At 54.3% G+C, this 21,993-nt stretch overlaps 8 protein-coding genes across 8 annotated transcripts; 4 read left to right on the top strand and 4 right to left on the bottom strand.

The window, feature by feature from the left end:
• Positions 1 to 213: 213 nt before the first annotated feature.
• CABS01_12719 (histone deacetylation protein Rxt3) lies at positions 214 to 3,720 on the top strand (the record flags this gene model as incomplete). Its single annotated transcript, XM_060546071.1, has 1 exon — positions 214 to 3,720. One exon carries the CDS (start codon positions 214 to 216, stop codon positions 3,718 to 3,720), a length of 3,507 nt encoding a protein of 1,168 aa, XP_060396302.1.
• Positions 3,721 to 4,118: 398 nt separating this feature from the next.
• Positions 4,119 to 4,622, bottom strand: CABS01_12718 (uncharacterized protein; the record flags this gene model as incomplete). Its single annotated transcript, XM_060546070.1, has 1 exon — positions 4,119 to 4,622. One exon carries the CDS (start codon positions 4,620 to 4,622, stop codon positions 4,119 to 4,121), a length of 504 nt encoding a protein of 167 aa, XP_060396301.1.
• A 1,572-nt stretch (positions 4,623 to 6,194) lies between these two features.
• Positions 6,195 to 6,437, top strand: CABS01_12717 (uncharacterized protein; the record flags this gene model as incomplete). The annotated part of the gene is made up of 1 exon (XM_060546069.1): positions 6,195 to 6,437. One exon carries the CDS (start codon positions 6,195 to 6,197, stop codon positions 6,435 to 6,437), a length of 243 nt encoding a protein of 80 aa, XP_060396300.1.
• Positions 6,438 to 7,234: 797 nt separating this feature from the next.
• On the top strand, positions 7,235 to 8,317 carry CABS01_12716 (glycosyl hydrolase family 43; the record flags this gene model as incomplete). The annotated part of the gene is made up of 2 exons (XM_060546068.1): positions 7,235 to 7,589; positions 7,689 to 8,317. The coding sequence occupies 2 exons, from the start codon at positions 7,235 to 7,237 to the stop codon at positions 8,315 to 8,317; spliced, it is 984 nt and encodes a 327-aa protein (XP_060396299.1).
• A 785-nt stretch (positions 8,318 to 9,102) lies between these two features.
• On the bottom strand, positions 9,103 to 12,915 carry CABS01_12715 (uncharacterized protein; the record flags this gene model as incomplete). Its single annotated transcript, XM_060546067.1, has 1 exon — positions 9,103 to 12,915. One exon carries the CDS (start codon positions 12,913 to 12,915, stop codon positions 9,103 to 9,105), a length of 3,813 nt encoding a protein of 1,270 aa, XP_060396298.1.
• A 1,039-nt stretch (positions 12,916 to 13,954) lies between these two features.
• CABS01_12714 (uncharacterized protein) lies at positions 13,955 to 14,610 on the top strand (the record flags this gene model as incomplete). The annotated part of the gene is made up of 2 exons (XM_060546066.1): positions 13,955 to 14,258; positions 14,294 to 14,610. Coding segments are annotated over 2 exons (621 nt in total), but the record flags the coding sequence as incomplete, so codon positions are not given.
• Positions 14,611 to 16,046: 1,436 nt separating this feature from the next.
• CABS01_12713 (uncharacterized protein) lies at positions 16,047 to 16,853 on the bottom strand (the record flags this gene model as incomplete). The annotated part of the gene is made up of 1 exon (XM_060546065.1): positions 16,047 to 16,853. One exon carries the CDS (start codon positions 16,851 to 16,853, stop codon positions 16,047 to 16,049), a length of 807 nt encoding a protein of 268 aa, XP_060396296.1.
• A 1,770-nt stretch (positions 16,854 to 18,623) lies between these two features.
• CABS01_12712 (uncharacterized protein) lies at positions 18,624 to 21,583 on the bottom strand (the record flags this gene model as incomplete). The annotated part of the gene is made up of 6 exons (XM_060546064.1): positions 18,624 to 19,943; positions 20,135 to 20,603; positions 20,660 to 20,684; positions 20,746 to 20,916; positions 21,009 to 21,085; positions 21,147 to 21,583. 6 exons carry the CDS (start codon positions 21,581 to 21,583, stop codon positions 18,624 to 18,626), a joined length of 2,499 nt encoding a protein of 832 aa, XP_060396295.1.
• Between the last annotated feature and the right edge of the window lie 410 nt (positions 21,584 to 21,993).

Genomic DNA, 21,993 nt, shown 5'->3' with positions numbered 1-21,993 from the left:
CTCTCGGTTCTTCAACCGTCGCCTTGTCGAACCCTCACCACCGCGACCAGCACCGAACGATACCTTTACCTATCGAGCGATCCTCTTCGGCACCCGCACACGAGTCTGCTTTTGCGATAGCATCCACTGCACCCTAGTCGCCGTCGCGCTGACGCACCCTCCGACACCTATGTGCAATCCACCCTGTGGGCTTTGAGCTAAAAACTCGGCGCGATGGATCCAAGACAGCCGCCACAGCTGCCCTTCTCGCGCAACGCTGCTTCGCAGTACAGCCGCTCACCTTTTCCTCCATCGTCGAACACGACCGCGACATCAACACCGAACCAGTCGCCATTCCCACCCGTCTCCCATCCGCCTGCGAATAATCCTCCATATGCCGAGCATCAGCGGCGCTCCTCAGAAAATCCATACTACTCATCGGGCCCGAGATCGTTCCCACAAGAGCCCAGCTCGGGTCCTCCTCCTTCGGGCCACTCTCGACACCCGAGTGCATCCTCATTACCTGGTGGCCCGCCGATGAATCGTAATATGCCTCCTCCTGGCTCTCCTCCCCAGCCCGGGAACCCACCTCCTCCGGGATCGCATCAGATGGGACACTATGGCTTGCCTGTGCCAAGAGCTCCGCCTTTGAATGTTGGTCATCCAACTTCATTTCCGGGGGGCCGCGAGCTACCCTCGCTACACTCAATACAAAGAACGGGAAGCACCGGTAGTTCAATGTCAATATCCTCCATGCTGGGCGGTCCTCCGGCAGCGCAAAGAGAGTCGCAGCCACCGCCTTCGCATTTTCCTGCGCCTGCGACCTCGGCGCCTTCTGGGCCGACGTTCGCGCCGACGATGCAGGCTTCCCCGAGAATGCACTCTGCATCTTCCGACTACCAGCCTTTCAGAAGACCTCAGACACCAGACCATCAGCGCCCGTATGATCCGAGAGGCAGCGCTGCTGCATCACCACAGGGTACTTATTCGACCACGCCCGAGATGCAGCGGTACGGCACACCCCAGCAGAGCTACCACCAGCGCGGACCTTCAGCTCAAGATGGTAGAGAATCGAGCCGAATGCCTCAAGGCCCTCCGCCGAGGCCTACGAGCCAGCCAAAGTCGTTCCAGAACATGCCGCCGAGGTCTGCTGATATGGGTCGAAATAACGGACCGGAAGAGATGTATCCGAGGCGAGAGGAGATATCCAGAGGCTCAATGGAGTACAATCCTGAAAGACCCGGTCTGAAGCCCATGACCTTTGATGACCGTTACCGCGCAGAAAGAGATCGCCGGGATGAGATCGAGTTCAGGGAAAGGGAGCAGGCGAGGGAAAGAGAGCGCAGAGACAGAGCATATTCGGGAGGCGACGGCGGTCGAGGACCTCCTGTACACCAGGGCGAATATCGGCCCCAGGAAGTTCAAAGAGGCCAGCCTCCGCCATTTACCCGGCCCCCGGAGCAGCAACGTGAACAAGGCCCTTGGCCGCCAAGACAGCAGCCGCCTTTTGATCAGTCTAGAGTACCGTACGATCCCGCTGGATTACACCCAAGGCATCACGAATACCCTCCGACCTCTGCGCCTGGCTACCCACCTCAAGGTCAGGGTCATCCCGCTCCAGCTCCTCAGTTCCAGCAACAGCCGCCTCCCAACGATCGGTATCCTCCCAATCATGCTCAGCAGCACCCTCCAGGCCAGCCCGGGCCACCAGGGCAGCCCGGCCAGCCCGGTCAGCCGCACCTGCAGCTACAACAACCACAGCAGCAACAGCAGCCTTTTGACTCTCCCGAGCGACGGATAAATCACTTACACCCCCAAGGGCAACCGCCTCCGCCGCATCGCCGTCCAGCCGAAGAAGGCCCGCCGCCTCCATCAGTCGCATACAGCACACCTCATGGCCCGCCAATGTACGATTCGCCTCGCAACCGACCTGCGGAAGAGCATCCAAACAATAATCAAAGAAATTTGTTGGCGGTCCAGGAAATTAATCGGAAAGGACGAGTGTCGCCGCTGCCTCAGGCTGTCCAAGGAGCACAATCACGACAGCCAGGACCACCAGGGCAGCTTAGCATAAAGAGCGAGTTTGGTAAGATGTTCTCCGGGATAGGAAGCGGAGTCACCCTTACTGGCAGCCCTGTCAACACCGTGACTCCATCGCCATACACAAACGCGAGTCTTGCAAGACGCGACGAAGCAGACGGCCCAGCGCACGAGTCTGGACCAGACACAGCAGCGCCCAAACCCAAGGGCAGGCGGAGAAAGTTGAAGGAAGATGAGACCAAGGGTGACGAGGACAGCACGGGACGACTGACGCCTGTTGGTCGAGCAAAGCGCCCGAAGACTCATCAACACCACCACCATCAGTACGTCCCGGTTCCCTCTGGTCTTTCTACAACGACTAACGACGACAGCCATCATCACCATCACCACCATGGTCATCATGCTGTCGATCACGCCAATGCCCCCACCCCTACTCCCAGTGGCGGCACGCCTTTCAAGAACGTAAAGGGAAACACTCCCATCCCATCTCCGACAGGACTGGCGAAGGATTTGCCGGCTGCTCACCACCATCATGTTCCTCGACCAGCGCATCAGCATACACACGTTAAGGAGACGCCCGCCAAGCAGGCCGTGCAGAGCCCGACGAATGTTCTTCCTCCCAAGCCGAAGACAATTGTAACCTCCAAGGCTGTGGTCGAGTTGGTTGCTCACTTGCCGCGAACCCATCTGGGCGATGTGCTCTATGAACCCAAGCTCAGCCCCGCGAGACAATTGCCAAATGTTCCATCCGGCCGCGGATTTTCCTCGACGCCTATGCCACTTCCTTGGAATGTCATCAAGGACAAGGAGAACTGCACACTGACGGTGAAGGTACCCAAGGTGCACCTGACTTCAGCGGCAAGGGAAGAGATCACGGCTCGCAGGGCATTATGGGGCACAGACGTGTACACGGACGACTCGGATGTCGTTGCTGCCTGCATTCACGGCGGATGGATTCGGGGTGAATGGGCTGACGATGTGGACGTGGCAATGTTGGACCTCGATCGCGGTATCAATGCCCCCGAAAAAGAAGGTCCGGCAACGAAAAGACGCAGCAAGGAAAAGGAGAAGGAGGAGAAGGCCCGGTTGGAGGCCAATTCGGCCACATATCTCGAAAAGCCGCCCAGGACAGGCCCTGTCACTGTACCCGTCGATCGCGATATGCACGTCAGCCTCGTGGTTCTCCCACGATTGGACAAGTACGGTAGCACTACTCGCTTCGGCATTCAGTCGCGAGAATTTGGTGGACGGTACAACGGTCGACAGTCGATCCATGACGGCATCAGCTACATGATTACGGGTATTCGCTGGGTCACGAATGGCGCCGGCACGCAAAACCGTCTCCGTGGCAAAGGCCGCAGAGAGCGAATGCGCAAGGCCATGGGAGAGATGCACGCGGCCAGCCGAGGCCTTAACGGGGCTGAGCTGGAGCGCGAGAAGCTTCGCCTGAGTAAGATTCGAGGAGAGATCGTCTCCGGCACCTGGTGGAAGAGAAACCAAGGTTCGCGCGCCTTTGGCGAGGACAAGGAAGAACGAGCGCCGAGCGAAGGAGACAAGGAAAACAGAATCGACGGCGAGCCTCCTCAAAGTGCGGCTCCCAAGGCGAACGGAGTCACCACGAATGGCGCTTCAGCGGCCGATGACGACAAGATGGATGTGGATAGTGCCACCGCAAGGGTCTCTGACGTTCCGGTTGCTTGAGATATCTATCACGGCTTGATTTAGAGACGAATGGCATATATGAGCATTGAGCAGCGGATGACAAAGTTGGAGTAGTTTTGTAGGAGTAGCGCTGGTTATAATACCCAATACTTTTTGAATACTTGAAGTGGTTCGAGGTCATGAGATGGTATCTTGATGTGATTATGGCGACTAGTTACTATACACTGATGATACAATGCGAGAGAACCTCTTCATTTAAACGTATTGCCTAACAGGGGATGTCCCAATGTTTTCTGGCGTCGCTTTGCAAGTCGAATCGGCTCCATCTTTATCGAGGCCAAGTCGCCCTCTCTCTCTCTCCCTCTCTCTCTCTTGCGCTCAACTTCCTACCAGATGTACCCCGCAAAAAAGACATGAAATTATCGTTCACGGAACATCTAGAAATCCGTCACGCGACCGTTGTAGCTCCAATCACCGCCAGACCCCCAACGAAGGGGCTCCCGCTTGGGCCCGCCGACCTCGCCGGTGCGCGGGTTGACGTCGCCCTCGAACTCTGCGGGGGCGCCGCGGACGTAGTTTGGGTGCATTGTGTCTTCGTCCGTCGCCGCGATCGTGGGGGTCGCGGTCGCAGTGGTAGCGGGTTCGGTCGCCGTTGCTGTTGTGGTCGCTTCGGTTGCGACTGGGGAGGGGGATGAGTCGGCAGAGGTGGACGAGGCGTCGGCGGGAGGGTCAGATTGCTCTTCGACGAGGTGTTGGAAGGCGCTCGAGACGGAGGCCTGGCGCTGGAGACGCTCGAACTCGGCTTGTTGGTCTGCTGGGAGGCGAGGGGGCGCGGGGCCGCGGGAGAAGGCTGAGGTTGAGGAGAGGCGGGCTGGGATTGAGGTTGAGGGTTTGAGGTGGGTGGGGTTTAGGAGGGGGCGGAGGCGGAGGAGGCGAGACATTTTTGAGTGTGGTTTGTCGGCTTGGGGGTTTGTCTTCTACGTTTGGTTCGTGAGAGTTTGGGTTGGTCGAGGTAGGGTGTAGAGGCGTTGTTGACGGTTTTGGTGGTGGTGATGTGAAGAGTGCGGGTTTGGAGGTGGACGATTTCGGGACGATGGCGAAAATGCTCGGTAAAAGAAAATGTCACAATGTCATTGACGCGGGTTGGTCGGAGCGCAGCGCAGTGCAGCGCGGGAGGCGTTTTTGTTTTTTGTTTGGACCCTTGCTGGCAGCTGCACACTTGGGTTCCCCAATGAGCGGCGCCATCCATGGCTTTGGGCTTCCGGTGGCGGAGGCGGATGGGGCCGAGGTTTGCCGTCGCGGAAGCTCAAAGGTGCCTGGGCAGGCCTGGAGGTACCCCCCGTGTGGATGACATAATGGGATGCCCGTGGGCGGGCTCTGAACTCTGTGATCATGGAGTTTGAGCCCTCGTACCAACTGGTTGTTTGATTGTACGAGTGCATTAGTAGCTCAAGAATTCAACTCATTTCCAGATAGAGTTTCCTGTCTTTGTTACCAAGGTAATACCGCCACTATTGTTAATTCGACCTAAGCAAGGATCACTCTATTTACTCAGTATATCTTGAGATTTATTCCATCCGTAATACACTCCCAACACGGGGCACTGTCGAATAGGCAAAGACGTATATAGTATCTAACCGATCTCATTGCCAAGTTATACGAGTCGTCGTTAGTACATGCCTAGTGACATTTCAAGGTACGCTTATATTCCTGGGCTTCGGTCTCAGATCACCCAGAAATCGATGCCTGCCTGCCTCTTCCAAGGGGAAATCTCTTTAGCACACGACGAGTTTAGATACCAGACACGTGTCTGGCTGCTCATCCTCCCATCTACGTACAGCCACACGGAGCACTCGTGTCAAGCAGCTGGTCAAGCTACCCTACCTTGCCATGTAAAAGAGCTCAAGACTTGCACCTAGTTCTCAAGCCTGAGAGAAGTACCGTTTTAGAGGAATCAGTCCGGAGACAATGGCAGGTTGCATGTCTTGTCAAGACAGACTTGACGAGGCGAGTAACTGTTTCATCAGTTTTCTCAGAAGGTCTAGTTCACCATTCACAGACCCTACCATCGGTATGTCTACCTTAAGGTTCCTTACCTTCTCCATCGCCCCTCGACGTGTATCGCGTATAGAATACACCAAGACACACGAGGGCTTACTTGGGACGAAGAGCTGTTTTGAACCTTTAGGATAGCCGAACGACAAGCCTAGAACATGCCAATGGCATGTTCCTAAAGTTTGATGGCCGATTATTGCCACAGGACAATAGGAAAACTGCGGGTTCTTGGGCAAGGAAAACCGAAAAGTGCCTTTCTCCGCCTTTATATACAGAAACCCTTGGTTCTCGCGTTTGGCCTGTGATTCGTGATAGAACTTTTTCATCTGCCGCCCACCTCCTTCACCGTGACTTGGACCATCACAATACCCCACGGCAGCGTATGTTCCCTTCGCCCACGGAAGCGACCGTATCATAGCTTATGAATCACAATCTTTCCGCTCCATCAACGGGCATTGATGGATATTCTCTGCCAAGACTACCAGGAACCAAACTTCCAAGACGGCATTATGGGCAACCTTTCACATGACTGGCGAGCTGGCGCTTTCAGGAACACATCGTTCTTGGAAGATGGGGAGATGGATGGCACTGATGTCAAGCGCTCCAATCATATTCCAACATTCACACGTCTGCGTCGCTTCCATCCCGACTCGCCGGGAATCCCAAGCCCGACACGCGAGCTGCTGAACTACCCCCAGTAAGCTTAAACTCACGACGGGAGCCCCGGAGAATTTAAGCTTCAACGTCCGTCGGCTCCAGGAACGCGCACCCATGGCGCGGAGTACAGCAGTTCGCATGCATGGTAAGCGATCGGCTTCTAAACGAGCACGTTTCCGTCCGTTCTACTAGGTAGCTCACTTCGACATCGTGGTTCTGAGAATGCCGATTCAGTCCCGGCACGTCTATCCAACCGGAAGAGACTCGCGTGTTCGCATCCACAATCCTCAGTTCCACGATTGTCTTCGTCCATGGACCATGCCCGGCGCGTGGTGTCCATCGTGGGGTGTCCCCCGGACCCCCGCTCCGGCAGGGGCATCGCCCGCTAATCCCACCAATCCCCCACCTCCCCCGATATTGCGGTCTCGAATCTTGGCAGAATGGCTGGTTTCTCTTTCGCCGGGTAGACCGCGGACGGCAGGCGAGCGGTCCACTTTGAAGACAACACCGAGTTGACTGACTCCCCTTCCCTCTTCCCGAGAACCGTCTGCCCATGATGGGCTTCTGAGGAGAGTAAACCCGAAATTGGCGGGATGATTGCAGTCTGTGGCGTGTCTGATGGGCTCGCTTACACGGAGACTGACCCGCGGCGTATGTGATGTTCTCGGAAGATGACTTACACGGCGATGCCCTCCCACTCCCTTCACACCTCCATGATGAACGACCTTGGAGAAGCGATATAAATCTCCTCATCCACTCCCTCTTCCACTCCGTCCTCCCACCGGCTCACTCTCCATCACAAGAAGAAGGGACCTCCAAGTTCCACCCCATCACGCCCAAAATGCGTCTCCTCTCAACCCTAACATCCTTCCTCGCCCTCGCAGCGGCACCCCTCGTCTCCGCCTTCACAAACCCCATCCGCCGTCCCGGCGGCTCCGACCCGTTCCTGACCTACTCGGGCGACGGCTACTACTACCTCCTCTCCACGACCTGGTCCACCGTCGAAATCGCCCGCTCCACCACCATCGAAGGGCTCAAGACCGCCACCAAGAAAGTCGTCTACTCCTCCGCCGACGCCTCGCGATGCTGCAACGTCTGGGCGCCCGAGGTCCACTGGCTGGGCAACCGGTGGTACATCTACTTCACGGCGGGCGGGAGCGCGAATTTGGATAATCAGAGGATGCATGTTCTGAGGGGTACGTCTTACATCACATACTCACCACCCTCACTCTTCCTGCCCTTTTCGTTGCTAGCTCAGAGGATATCACTGAAGCTTCGTCACTAACATACACCAGGCGGCACGACCCCCTGGGACGCCTACACCTACGTAGGCCGCATCGGCCCCGACGAATGGGCCATCGACGCCTCCGTCCTCCGCACCCCCTCCCTGGGCGAATACCTCGTCTTCTCCTGCTTCCACGGCGCAACCTACCAGTCCATCTGCATCCAAAAGCTCAACACGGACTACGTCTCCACCTCCGGCTCCGTCGCCCTCATCTCCCAACCCACCCAATCCTGGGAACGCGTCTCCCACCCCGTCAACGAGGGTCCCGCGGCGCTCTACTTCGGCGGGAAGACCTACCTCGCGTACTCTGCGTCGTACTGCTGGTCCGCGTCGTATTGTCTGGGTTTGTTGACCTGGGACGGGAGCAGGGCGCCGACGGACCCCGCGGCGTGGACGAAGGGGAACGGGTGTGTGCTGAGTAGTGGGAATGGGCATTACGGCACGGGGCATAATAGCTTCTTTGCGAGCCCGAAGGGGGACCAGACGTGGATTGCGTACCATGCTACTGCGAATAGTGCGGGCGCGTGCGATGACAGTCGGTATACCATGGTGCAGATGCTCGGGACGCATAGTAACGGCTCGCCTAACTTTGGGACGCCTGTTGCTTTTAGTTATGCATATGGTGAGCCGTCCAAGTGAGTTGGCGATGGGAGGAAGGGGGTTGCGAGAGATGTTGGAGGGAGAGGTAGGGTGTTGATGACTGATGCTGGGGATGAAGATATGATGGAATGAGATGACGCTACAAATAAATGGATTTGGGGGGGAGTGGTGGGGGGGGGGGGGGGGAGGCATATATGAGATTTGATGCTCAATTCTTGTAAATACTGTGTTATTGGAATTGGAAGTACATAACAATCGAGTTCATCTGAAGTTTCTGATGGATTTTCAAGCCAATCGACTCATCAGGAGACAAAAATAAGGGTGAGATGGTAGAACGTCACTGATTCAATGTAACTGTGTCAGATTAAATTCATGGAACAACGGACGTGAGAAGAGATCCTTTGGGTTAGGTAGGTACTTGGGATCAAAACGTGTGATCAGAACCTTAGAGCTATATATGACTGACCTTTATGGATCTTGATATTTCATTGTGGGTTGCTCAAGTTACGAGAGGCGGCAGGTGTGAAGGTATTAATTATTCTTGGTTATCCTATTTCCAACTCGACTGCCGGCATCAGCCTTGTGCCATAGCTCTCTACACTGCATCCGTAAATGCCTGTGGCTCGGGCCGCTTACTCTATACAGGGTATGCCATCATTAAATCCCTTATTTCATACTCTACTTGAGGTATCGTGTGTTCAAAACAATTACGCCGTCGCTGTTGGATGATATCATTCGATAATGTCGGGCGCAGTCAGCCCGACGTTTGGAGTATCGCCTCTCCCACCTTGATCCTGGCTGGGCAATTCTGGAGGCCGCATATCCTAAATCTGGCCATTGCCGACGAATTCCCGCTGCACTTCAATCTCTCCGCTATCGGCGGTAAAACGTCGCTCGAGAACCCATCTAGTCTCGCCACTCTCCTCCTCCTTGATATATGATATACTGTCCGCAGACCCCTTGTGTTTGTGACCCATGCCAGGCCTCCGCTGAGGTTGGGGCGTCGGGTCGATCCGGGGCACGAGGTTCGGATGCATAGCTGTATCCGGGCTCTTCATCCATAAGCCCGAGTGGGAAATGGTGTTGGAGATTGACAGCTCATCCATCTCGTCGGACTCCGGAACGGGGTCGAATGCCGCGCTGTGCGTGAAGTGGGGAGAGTTCATGACCACCGCAGGACTTTGTGTCAGTGGTGGCAGAGGCGGAGGCGGTGACCCTAGAGTGGGCATGGACATGGTGAGAGTAGGGGAGCCCGACGTGCTGCCTGCATCCGAAGAATCCATGTCGCGGCTGCGAACAGAGAATGCCGAGTTCTTACGGCCATGGCCATGTATGCCCAGCATGTTGTGAGGCCCCGGGCCCCAAGGTGAGCTTCCACCTTCGCCTCTCTCAGATCTTGGTGACCCCTCCCGACTGGAGACCAGACTGGCCTGTGATCCACCCCAAGCCCTTGAACGAAGCCGCATCAGCGCTGACAGGCTCATATTATCGTCACCATCAGCCATCATGGCAAGTTGGGCCAGGCCAGGGCTCTGGAGACTTGATGGACCGGAACCGATGCCAGGCGGGACCGCGAGACTCATGATCGAGTTACGATTCGAGTACTCGGATCTCTCCGTGATAGGCGTGAGGTTGGGCTCTCGAGATACTATCCTCCCGGACTTGCTTCGGGATACACCCGACGGCCCAAAGAAGCCGCCGTTAGCATATTCGAAAGGCTTCTCATCCGATCCGTTGGAGCTGTCCCTACTGTGGCGCCCACCTCCTTCGACAGGAGCAGAGTAGAACCCAAACTCCTGACCATACCAACCGTCAGAGTCGTTGGCAAGGGCACTAGCGTTCGCCTCCGCAATGAAGTCGTCATAGTCGACATCGTAATCATTCAGGTCTTCGCGAAACCCAGTGTCGTCGTAATCATCGTAGTCGTCCATATTCTCATGCTGTGGAAGGTCATCTAAGGATTCTCCACTGGGCGACATCAGCTCGCTTGGAGGGGGTGACGAGTCTCGTCGAAAACGACCATTGGCGGCGGCTTCGAACGCTGCTGCCGCCAGAGCAGTTTGATAAGCATCCACCTTGTCCTGGCCCGTCGCTGAGAAACTAGAGGTCATTGCGGAAGATTCCTGGCCTTGGGCCAGGACGTCGCTGCCTCGTTTGGACTCGTCGACAGAAGGAGCCGGCATACCGACGCTGAGGGAAGTATGGGCTGTCGATTGCGATACATTGGAATGCGCAGACAGGCGAGACGTGCTGTCTGAGATTCTCTTGACATTGTCAGGGGCACTGCCGTCTTGGACGCTAGGATCTTGACTTTCGCCGACCTCGGCATCGGTTCCTTGTACTTTATTCTCAGGCTGGGTGGTGCCACCAGTCATCGCAGCTCTGGCAGCTTGAGCTCTGGCAAAGGCGCCCGGAATAGGACGGCCATACTTGTCTGTATCGTCCAGATCAAAGATGGACTCGTCGAAGTAAGAGCCGTCCCCCTCGCCAGCAAATTCCAACTCATCGAGAAGGCCGTTGTCAAAATAGAGATCGTCCTTCTTAGGGACTGATAGTGGAGCGGGCGACAAAGACTGGGTTGGCTCGCGCAACGTTTTGTCCTCGTCTTGCAGCTTCGTATCGGTAATATTCAAGCCGTCGATCGGAAGTTCGGCAGCTGAATCAGTCGTAGTGGGCGACAAGTTCTGATCGGGAGCGAAGCCGGGACTCAACAGCTGGTTCAAATCTGGCGTATCTCTCGAGATGGCGAATCCAATCACCTTTCCGTCTGCATCTCTCGGCGTCGCTAACAGACCGGCGCTGTGTGGACTGGTCAAGGCCGAGGGAGGGCCTGATCGTTGAAAGACAAAGCCAGCAAAGTTCTCTTGATCGTTGTCTGGGTCGTTTGCAGCATCCTCGTCGAATTCGATCTCAACTTCTGGGACCGGATCGAGAGCGAAGGGGTCGGTTCCAGCCGCATCGAAGTCTTCACCGTCGTCGAGACCCAAAGGATCTGTGCCGCCGGCGTCAAAGTCCTCCTCGTATCCGTAGTCGTCTCCAAAGTCATTGCTCATCGGAATCGGCTCTTCGAACCCGTCGTCCTCCATCATCGCATCGTAATCAAAGTCCTCATCAAAGTCGTCGAACCTAGAATCACGAGGTCCGCTAGGCTCAGGGTCGGACGTCTTCCTCTCGAGTTCGCGTTGACGATGTCGTTCTTCGAGCAGCTTCTCCTGCTTTGCCGCGCCGACCATGTCGAAGCTGAATCTGGAGGACGTACTCTTCAATCGGCGGGGCACAGAAGAAAGAACATCCTGCCCAGACACAGAGGCATGTCTTGAAGGGTTTGCTCTTGTGGACGGTGTTTTCTTGGATAAGATCGAGGACGCACTAATTGAGGGCTTCTTGGAGACGATTGAGGCCGAGCTCGACGATGGTGCGGTATCGTCTTTGGGCGGCACGTCGGGCAGAGGTTTTGACTCCAAGTTCAAGCTGCTTCTTGTCTTTACCGACCCGCTCCCTGATTCAACAGCTGGCTGTGATATGACGCTGACGGAGCCCGAGCGACCAGATTCAGAAGCACTGCTTGTATTCCTTCCATGTTGAAATGCTTGTGATGGTGCTGCGCTCTCTCTGGACGACGTCTGGCCCAAGTCTGACATCTCCTCAGGTATCGGCGGTTGTGCTTTCGTCCCAGGGGTTGGCGCCGCGGCAGGGCTGGGACCCTCATTATTGGGGATGCTTCGTCGTGGTCGTGGAGCGCTAAAGTCATGAACTCTTGTCCCGCGAATTCGAGGATCGTATGACGGGTTTCCTCCCAGCGGAAGAGGCGTCAAGTCTGGTGCATTTTGACTTGTCTTTCTCCGTGCAAGCAGTGTTGACATTGGGTTTTTCAGAAAAGGCAGGCCTTTCCTACCCTTCGGGGCATCAGAACCATGGTTTGCCATGCGGATTGGCTCGCTCGACAACCTCGTTCCTGCAGGGCGACGTCCGGTGGCAGGATAGGCTTGAGCTTGGGGCGAGCTCTGTGTATTGCCCTGGTGATGCAGCTCGGTCGGGGTCGCAAAGGAGCCGGCATGTTTTGAGGCACTCGTGGGTTGCGGTGGGGGTCTCGTCGGAGGGGCGGTGTTTATCGGCGGGGGTGCGGGCTTCGACCTTGTGAATTGACTTTCGTGGCTGCCTTGAAGAATCGGAGACGTGACCAGATCCGGTGATTTCGCCGCCATTTGTTGCTTCTTGAGCTGTTGTTGTTGCTCCTGTTGCTCGCGTTGGTATTTGCGCAAAGCGACGCCACCGAGGAAGCCAGAGTCTGCGTTGTATGGCGAGCGCACCGGTGGAGGCACGGGCGGCTGGGGTTTCTGCGTGTTGAGCTCTGGCGTCACCCTGATCTTGGTATCGACAGTCGGTCGCTCGAGCGGGGACGGCGATTCGGAGCTGGATGAGGTGACGCGGGGAATGGGCGGCAGGGTGGGAGGCAGTGAGGAATTCGTCGTCGAAGCCTGGGGTCGCATGTCTGGGCTTAAGGCGGCATCTTGAATGAAGGGAGAGTGCTGCTGTGGAAGCGAGGGATCCCAGGGAGCAGCGGCCGAGGGCTGTTCGGGGTTTGGCGAAGTGGGATTCGACTGTCCCCTCCGGTGGATTCGTAAATGGGAAAACATCGTCGTGGTTTCGGGACGGACGAGCTACTGGATGGATGGGTGATTCAGGCGCGAACGGCGATCCGAACCACCGGCGCAGGGGTGGCGGGTGGTCGCAGAGGAGGAAGCAATTACGGAGTCAGGTTGGTGGATAACGAGCGAAGGGAAGCTGGATCGAACTCGCGACTCCAGTCCTCCAAGTCCAATATAGTCCCCGAAAACTAGGGACTGGTAGTGTTGGCACAGGAGACTAGACGACGTTGACGGTGTCAGTCTTCAGCCTCTTGAGCGAGACGCATTCACCTCCTTGCAGACAGAGGCGCAGTCATAGTTCGTCTGTCCTGGCTCGGATGCGATGGTGTATCAGCGTCAGTTTGCGTCGGCGTCAGATGCGTGTGTGCAGGCGCGAGCGTTGGGAGTGGTGTTGGTTGGCGGTGGTGGTGGTAGTGGTGGAGGGATGTCTTGGAGATTCGATGCAAGCTATTGGTAACGGTGCTTGCTGGGCATTAGACGGAGGATGTTGGAAGAAGAAAAACCCGAGTCATACGCCTGCCTGGAAGGAGTAATGAATGGACGAATACCTGGCAATAATAGTAAGGTATGGCGGGGAAGAGAGGTGGGAGCAAAGCAGTGGTGAGGATGGCAAAATCAAGTTCAGGATGACGGGATGAAGAAAAAAAAGAGATGGAAGGAAAAGAGGCAGCAGATAACGAATAGAGGTAATTGGAGAGCATCTGTAAGCAGGTCGGGCAGGCACGAAAAACTGCTGGATGCCGTTAGCTGTGACCACTTCTTTTCTGCTCTTGTCGCATGCCTTGCCCGGTTCTTAGTATGCGAGGTGGTATTACTCCCAGCTGCTTTTGGCGGCTGCGTGGGAGAACCTTGTCCATGCCATGCCAGTCAGGCCTCTATCTCTCTGTCTCGCTGTCTCTCCGTCCGTCTACGGCCTGGTTTGTTTGGACTTTGCATATCTCTTTCTCGTCATTTACTGCCATTCAAGTAACTACGAACCTGGTATCCTCATGCCGAGCTTCTCAAGTCATAGAACATCTTGCCAAGGAACAGCCGAAAACGCAGTAGTAGACACTGCGAATGCTCAGACATTCACAGTCCAAGGCCTTGGCTGCTGCTGCCAGCACTCCAGGACTCGGCCTCGTCTGCTGGGCCGTGCGGCTTTTTGCAAACACTAATCATTGTTACCCAACATCCAGGGTCAAGGACTCGGGACTCCAATTTCAAGGATTTCAGCAGGGCGAAAGCTCAGAGAATGGAGAGTGAACAGAGTCACCGCTCGGGCTGGCGCGCCCACTGCTGCAGGTTAGCCGTGTCAATGTCATCCATCATGTCATCCTCGATGGATGATGATGGATCTTGGAAAAACGCACCAGGGTTGCTGCAGGCCATCGGGTAAGGGCAAGAAAGGGTCCAGTCCTCCCCTCCATCAGTGGTCTCTCCAATCTCCATCAAAGACAGATACCTGCCCGGAAATCAATAATAATAGCCAAGGTACCAGAGATGGCTTCCGACTGCATCAGCCCAGTGGCTGCTACCTCCGGGTCTTCGGAACAGACGGCTCATTGTCGACTCCCTGCCTCGTCTTCGTCTTCGTCGCTACTTTTGTCCTCTCTCCATTCCTCCCTTTCTCTCTGTCTTGTCTCGTCTCGTCTGGACTCTGGGCAACCATCCCACATATCGACATCCACACGACATCCTTAGCACATCAGAAACCCTCCGAGTGCGTCTGATTGGGTCGTGGTAGACGCAAGGCGAAATGAAGCACACCCATTCCAGAATCCAGAGATCCATCCGCCAGTGCTAATGGCCCCGTTTTCTCCGACCCCCCACCATCCTTCTGACGCAAAGCTCGAGACGCCAGATTATGTGATTATGTCATCCCACACAGCGCCTGGCCAAGGAACGTGGCTTACATAATTATCGTCAAATGCCTGGCTTATGTAATTACATCACATGCATAGCACAAGCACATGCCATCGAACTCTGCACAACTAATGCAAACCTCACCACGAAGCAAATGTCATTCCCATTCTCTAGCACTGGGATTCTACATCTCCAGTACCAACTGCAACTTTCCCAATAACGCAGTGCCTAGCGCAGATCATCCCATCATCCCATCCTTTGCGACCGAATCGTCTCGTCCCAACGGGACAAATGGAAGGATGAAAGGAAGACGAAACCAGCCAGGCAGATGGCTGCCCACATCCCTATGATCGCCGTTGGCCCCATCACCTGGTCCCTGATGAGACGAGACAAGAATTGCTCCGACTCGTTACACAGCGAACTTGACGCGACGACAACGGCAACGACAACGACATGCCATACATGCCATAAACCGTCACGCACGCGGCGGCCCGCATCTGGCGTTGGAGCTTCAGAATCTGGGGCGATGTGGAATGTGCCAGACCAGCGCATTGAGCTAGCTCCCTGAAAACACGAGGCGAGCGGCCCAACGCCGTACGGTTGCGGGATGTTGATCTCTGGCACATGCTCGCTTGTCGACTTATCTCCACAGACTCCAATTTTGCCTGTATTTACGAGAAATGGCATCCTGAATGACTGTTAACATGCAAAAAGATAGGAAGCGGCCACAACGAGAGAACACCGTCGCGGCAAAAACAAAAGATCGACGTTGGCCTGATTCGAACAGACGCTCCCGAAGGAACAAGATTTCTAGTCTTGCGCATTAGACCACTCTGCCACAACGCCAGTGGGAGATACTGAAGCGAGTCCAGGATCCATGCTGACCGGCGAGAACTGAGAACTCATGTACCGGCAACGATTGGGTGGCCCTGAGTCAAGATCCGCTAGCCCCACCGAGCGGGTATGCTCCGGGCGGGGCGCTCCGGTCTAGATCCGGAGCGTAGAAAGTTCCTGTTTAAGAAAACCTCCATGTCGCCGATAGACTTGGGCCTGTACCAAGTAAGGTCCTATACAGACACAGCTACTGGTCGTTATAGATTCCTGAAAGGTACATGATCAAAACGGCATGGTTCAATGCCAGATCACATCTTGAAACGTCGTGATGAGGAAATAATCAGCTGGAAGCAAGAGCTCTGAGCATCATATTTGCCTCTCAAAGGCAGGGTGTTGTCGAGCTATAGAGGTGGATCGGTCACTACGCATTCTACCTACACTCACCTTGTGGACTTCGGCTTGTTCACATGTCCAACCGATGCAGACGAATCATACTCTCGCCCCATCTCGTCGTTGCTCTCGAGGTCCCCAGCTTCGGCTGTCGCCCTCGAGGCATCAACAGCCGCCCTTCTCTGCAGCTTCCACTCCTCAGTGATGTATCCAGACCTAAACCCACCAGCCTCCAGATCCTGCTGGAAATCCATATTCGGCCCAACCAGCGCCGTCGCCATCTCCCTCGTCGAAGTCATCACCTGCTCAAGCAACTCCTTCTTCGCAATCTTCAAGTCCCGGACCAGGTTTCCCACAACATTCATCTCCATCCCGCTGTCCCCAAAGTGCCGCCGAAGCGCCCCCTCAATCCCGTTCCACACCCCGTCCGTCGTCTTCGCCATCCCCTGAACATACCCCAGCGCAGCATCCCACATGTCGCGATACACCCGGTTCATAAACTCCATCTGCCCCAAATCCGCGCGCCGCGTCAGGTCCTCGATGATAGTCTTCATACGATTCGAGTACTCGCCCCTACGCTCCGCCTGCGCCTCGCTGTCGAGGTAGCCGAGCCGGTGCCGGACGCGGCAGTCCGCGCAGAGCTTGTGGGCGCGCTTGGCGTACTCGTCGCGGTGGAGGGCTTTGGCGCTGCGCTCGTCTTCGAAGCCGGCCCAGACGGCGCGGCAGTTGTGTTGCGGGAGACCGGGGAGGGCCATGTGGTTGCATTCGCGCTGCTCGAGGTAGTCTGCAAAGTAGTCGCCGCAGCCGCCGTTTTCGGGGCCGAGGCAGCGTTGGAGGGCGAAGACTTTCATGCACATTGCTGGGTTTTCTGCGGTTTCTGTGAGTTTTTTGGTGGGAGATGGGGTTGGGTACCTTGGATGAGTCTCTCTTGGGTCGGTTGTTGATCGTAGATTTGGAGTTTCTTGCAGTGGATGTGTGGCTTTCTTGTAATGCGAGGTGATGTGAGTGATGTACAGTCAACGGTCTGCGGTTTGGGAGAAGGCAGCAACTCGTTCCTGATATATACCAATGAATCGAGTCCTGACGCAGCCCCCTGACTTCGGGAGGGAATGCCAAAGAATCTCGAGACAAGGTGTGCTGAGACAGAAGGCCTCTAATATTGACAATTGGTTTGTCCAACACAAAGGCGCTTGTCGAAGTTACAGCACGACGAGACAGCACGGACAAAGGGGTACTAGACGTCCGCCCTTTACCGCGAGTAGCATCGCTTGTCGTCGAATCTCCAAGAAGAAGGTACACAACATGCCGAGTCGAGGTATTCAAGGGCTCGAGGCGGTCTGTGTCCAGTTGATCTGAGCTCGGTGCCTGATCTGGGGCTGTTGCTTCGTCTGCCTGTTCTGTTCCACAGTTTTCGACTTCATTGCAGAACAATGCCTTGATGAACTTGACCGTGTACCCATCAAGGTGTTCTTTGACGGTGTTGTCTTATTGCTCACACTCTCTAGGCAACTCCGAAAACTGAACCGAGTCAATGAGAATGAACTTTCCTAGATCCCTGGAAGAGATGATCAAGGACGAAGAAAACGGAGATAAGGGGGTATCGAGCTATAAACAGAGTGCTCTCACTCAAAGTCTTCAAGCTACTTGCCCAACTTGAGATCGCGATGATCTCCAGTACCACCCTCTCCTACAAAGCCATCGATAGAAGCTCACTTTATATGGGGAACCCTGATTAAAGTGCTCTATACCTAGCTTAGACTCACAGATTAGTCGTTTCAGAGGCTTCTCTCATAAGAAAATCGAGAAACCTGTTGTCGCGGATAAGATCAACCATGTTTAGATCATGTCTAGCACCTATCATCGTCGAATTCCGACTCCGAAGGTACCTTTGGCGTCGGAAGCATAAGACTCGGCGGAGAATCTTTCGCAGTTCGTCAGAGCGAGTTTGGTTTGGGTCGACATGGGGATAGGCAAACTGTTCCTTTCAACATAAGTATGGGATGAGAAGGTACATACTACTGGAATAGGTATGGACTCTATCTTGGGTCTCGAGTTTATAGCATTTACTGACAAGAGCATCTAGCACGAAGATACGCGCTTCCGCCTCAGTAACAAGCGTTTCGAAACTCTTCAGCGCCGCTAAAGTTCTCTTGAAAGGCCGATTTGGCGGCCAGATTACTCGAGTTCTGGATCCGAATACTAGTAGACAATCCTTCATGTCTCTTCGGTATTCCAGTACAGCTGTCACGTATACCTGATGGGATAGGATCCAACAGTCGACACAGGGTATAGACAGCGGAAGAAAGGATATCGGCAATCGACAACGTTCAGAGGTGGATCAGTCTAATTCGGACGTCAGGATCGATTTCAGATGTTGTAACCATGTTCACTCGTCAACACAAGACGTGATAAAGGGCCGCAATACCCAGTACAACTACTCAGAGAGTAAAAAGTTTCTCGGCAAACCTTTAATCAAAACACGAACAAATGACGCAGTTATAAGATGTGGGCTTTAGCTAGAATATGAGGGCAATTCCAGCCTCCAGCTTTGACAGCAGACTCTAGAGTGACCTGTATCTAAACCACTCCAGGCTACAAGTATTCAGGCTGGCTTCAACATTTCCTCCTTACCAAACTGGATTTGGTGCCCCAGTCTTCTCCAGAGATTGTAAGAACTCGCCATCGACTTGCGATGCCTCTTCTCCAATGCTTATACTCAGGACAAGCGAAGACTCTAGTCCGGAGCGCTTTTCGTAGTAGTCTGGAAAGAAACCCACGCCGGGCTGCCAAATTCCAACCTGCGGTTCTTCGGTCCTGTGAGAAAATTGGGTTGTGCGAGATCCTTGTGTACTAGAAGGTGATCCCAGCGAAGAAGGACGTGACGGAGAGCACTCTTCCAGGCCTTTTAGCAGAAGGTTCGCAACATCTTCGTGACCACTTAAACGTGCCCAATCAAGTGGAGTAGTTCCATCCATTCCATCCTTCACATCGATCGGAGCCCCGTTGCTCAACAACACCTTGACCACATCAATACTGCCCTGACTCGCAGCGCTATGTAACGGCGATACACCGTTGAAGTCCTGCTTGCCTGGTTCAGCGCCCGCAAGTATGAGGCGTTTGATGATCGTGATGTGTTCTCTTATGGCTGCAGCATGTAGGGCCGTTCCTCCAAAGCGGCTGCCCGGTGCATTGATCATTCCGGGTGTTGCCGACTGAAGCAAAGACTCCACCACCTCATCTAGACCTATAGACGAAGCATAGTAGAGTGATGTAGCGTGTCGCGGATACACATCCCATTTGAATGAGGCATCTGCGTTAAAGACCTGGATCCAAGACATGAAGTTTTGCCGACCAGATTTCGAAAAGAGCCGCATGGCCAGTTCTTGGGTCTCTTCACTGTAGTCTGCGTTGCGAGCATGGTAGAACCAGTATTTGGTTGCGTACTTGAGAAGCGGGAACTGCTTCAGTCGAGACAGGTACTCCTTCTGGGTACTAGATGGACCATCAGAAAAGGGCGATAGCAACAGGTAGGTAAGGCAGTCCTGAGCTAGCTCTTGATGGCTTGAACCTGAACGAAGGGAAAATTTCGCGGTTTCCGGGACTTCGACTATCTCAGCAGAGACGAGATAGTCTCGAACTGAGAGATGAGAAAGCATCACATGACCGTCAGTTGAGACGGTGATGAGGCTTTTCCCAATCACCAAGATGTCTTGCGGACTTCGAAGGCGTGATTCGTCGTCAATGACATCGTTCCCTTTCTCGATGGCCAGTGCCTCCCATAGCTCATGTAGAGTGATGGGTACCGGTGAGAACGCAAGCCAAGTCAAGGTCTTCTGGATGAGAGGGATGTCTGAAGGCGGCACTTTCAGCAGGGATCGGCTATAAGTCTCATCTAGCCCATTTGGAAGCTTTTGCAGAGACCTCTTGATGTCTCGGATGGTTCTACACTGACTCAAAGAGTCGAGCTGGCATGCTGCCCATTGGAATCTGATAGAAGCCATCAGCAATACTAGAATCGGCGCTGGACATTGGCGACTTACATCCCACAGGACCTTGATAAGAGTGATATCTGAATGCTCTCTCTTAAACCTGAAGATAGCCAACTCAGGTCAGCGTCGTATTCGAGTCGTGAACTGACGTATCTCTGTATGTCTTCGTCAGTATCTGACAAGTGCTCTTCCATGGAGATGCGTCGGGCGCTGGAAAATGCCCGTTGAATCTGTACGTCGTTGCGGCTTGTCGCAAAGATCTTTATCGCTGTTTTGAGATCGATCAAGCTGGCCAAGTGCTCCGCTACTGCCTTACAATCCGAGACTTCATCAACGGCATCAATAAAGAGGTAAACCCTCTTTGTTGCAGCGATGGACGCGATGGTGCCACTTAGCAGCTCGACAGTCGGAGGGTATCCGAAGTTTTGTTCCATGCTGGCCTTATGTGCGCTCGACAAATCTTTGGGGAAGTCATGCAGTTGAGCGCACAGCTGTGCTAGCATTGTTCCTAATACATTGGTCAAGATCTGTGTATCAGGGACACGAAAGTCACAGTAGGCAAAGGCGGAAAGACAGTCTTGTTGTTCCAGCGCGGCAACTGAGTCGATGGCCTGACCTCTGTCCAGGTTATTAGCCACTGAGCATCGTGCTCCCAGATATATACTATTACTTACATCATGACCGTTTTCCCACAACCGGCTGAATCATCTCGTCAGAATTGCTGTAGTCATTTGAAACAGCAATAGAAGGTCATACTCACGGGGTCCAGTCAGCCACAGTAGGTTGACGTCGCCTTTCAACCACTCCTGAAACTCTTGACCAGCGAGAAACCAACCCGAAGTTCCATTTTGGTGGGACTTGAGAGCTCTTTCGTGAGCTTGGCCCGGTCTTAGGGGAGAAAGCCAGTCAACCACTGCCTTCTGTTGCTCGTCTGCAAGTTGTCAGAATACATGATAGAATGCCGCCTCTATCTAACCTGTTCACTTGTACCTAGTATTGCTGTGCTCAGATTGCTATCTATACGTTCAAGCTGCTCCCGAGAGTCATTCATCTTGTAGTCAAGCGAAATGGTGAGTCGCTCAACATTGCGCAGTGTCACTCTAAATCATCGGAACGTGGTCAGGAACAATCTCATGAATTTGGGCGAAAGCTTAAACTGACGCGTTGTGAGAAGTTATGGCTAGTTGCAAGCCTTCTTTGCAGCGCTGCAAATTGGCAATGGACTCTTTCGTGTCGTTGAGCTTTAGCTTCCACGATATCGAGTTCACTAAAGCCTTTGTCTTTGAGTCCAAGAGATTGGGAATCAGATCGGGCTTAATTCGAGCTTCGAGGGCCTGGAGTTGAGATAAGCAAGTTGCAAGCGCAGGCTTTATTTTCGCGGATAGCTCGAGTGAAGTATCGCCGTAGTCCGGCACTGGGAATTCAACTAAGTTTCCCTGATCGAGGACTGACTGAACTGCTTCGATGAGGTTTCGAACATCGCGGACTTCCTCAATTATCTGTATCAACGACCAAGGAATCCTCTTCACCCCTGATCGCACGTCGTAACAGAATGCAAGGATTGAGGAAGCAACCTGCAGCGCGGCCAGAACGCCCATACTGATACTTAAGGGGTCCATTTGAAAAGCATCGAATGATCAGGACTTCAAAAGCAAGTTCTCGACTGTGGTAAAATCAAGCAAGTAAATAGCAGCAACTTTGTCAACTTGGTGATAGGCAATAGAGCTGTTTATGCTTGACGGAGGACTTCCATAGTGATTGCAGCACAGTTTCCCGAGAAAGCTGAGGAGGGGACCGTTCATGGGTGGCTCAATTTGGATAGCACACCGGTGGAAGCCCAGCTGGAAGCCCGCGTGGCGGTTCGCTTCTACCCTGGGAGGCTGTGGACCTGTGGTTCAATGTTACACAGAGGAGCAGGCAGACCTATGACGAGCCAAGCTCACCATCCAACATGAAAATACATGTACCAACATCCAACAAGCTGCACTTCATCACCTGCATGCCGTAT

Source organism: Colletotrichum abscissum (genome assembly GCF_030869225.1).
Source record: "Colletotrichum abscissum strain IMI 504890 chromosome Unknown Scaffold_39.1, whole genome shotgun sequence".
NCBI classification, from domain to species: Eukaryota; Fungi; Ascomycota; class Sordariomycetes; order Glomerellales; family Glomerellaceae; genus Colletotrichum; species Colletotrichum abscissum.
Note: the sequence above shows the minus strand (reverse complement) of the source record. Positions and strands in the feature narration are given on the sequence as shown.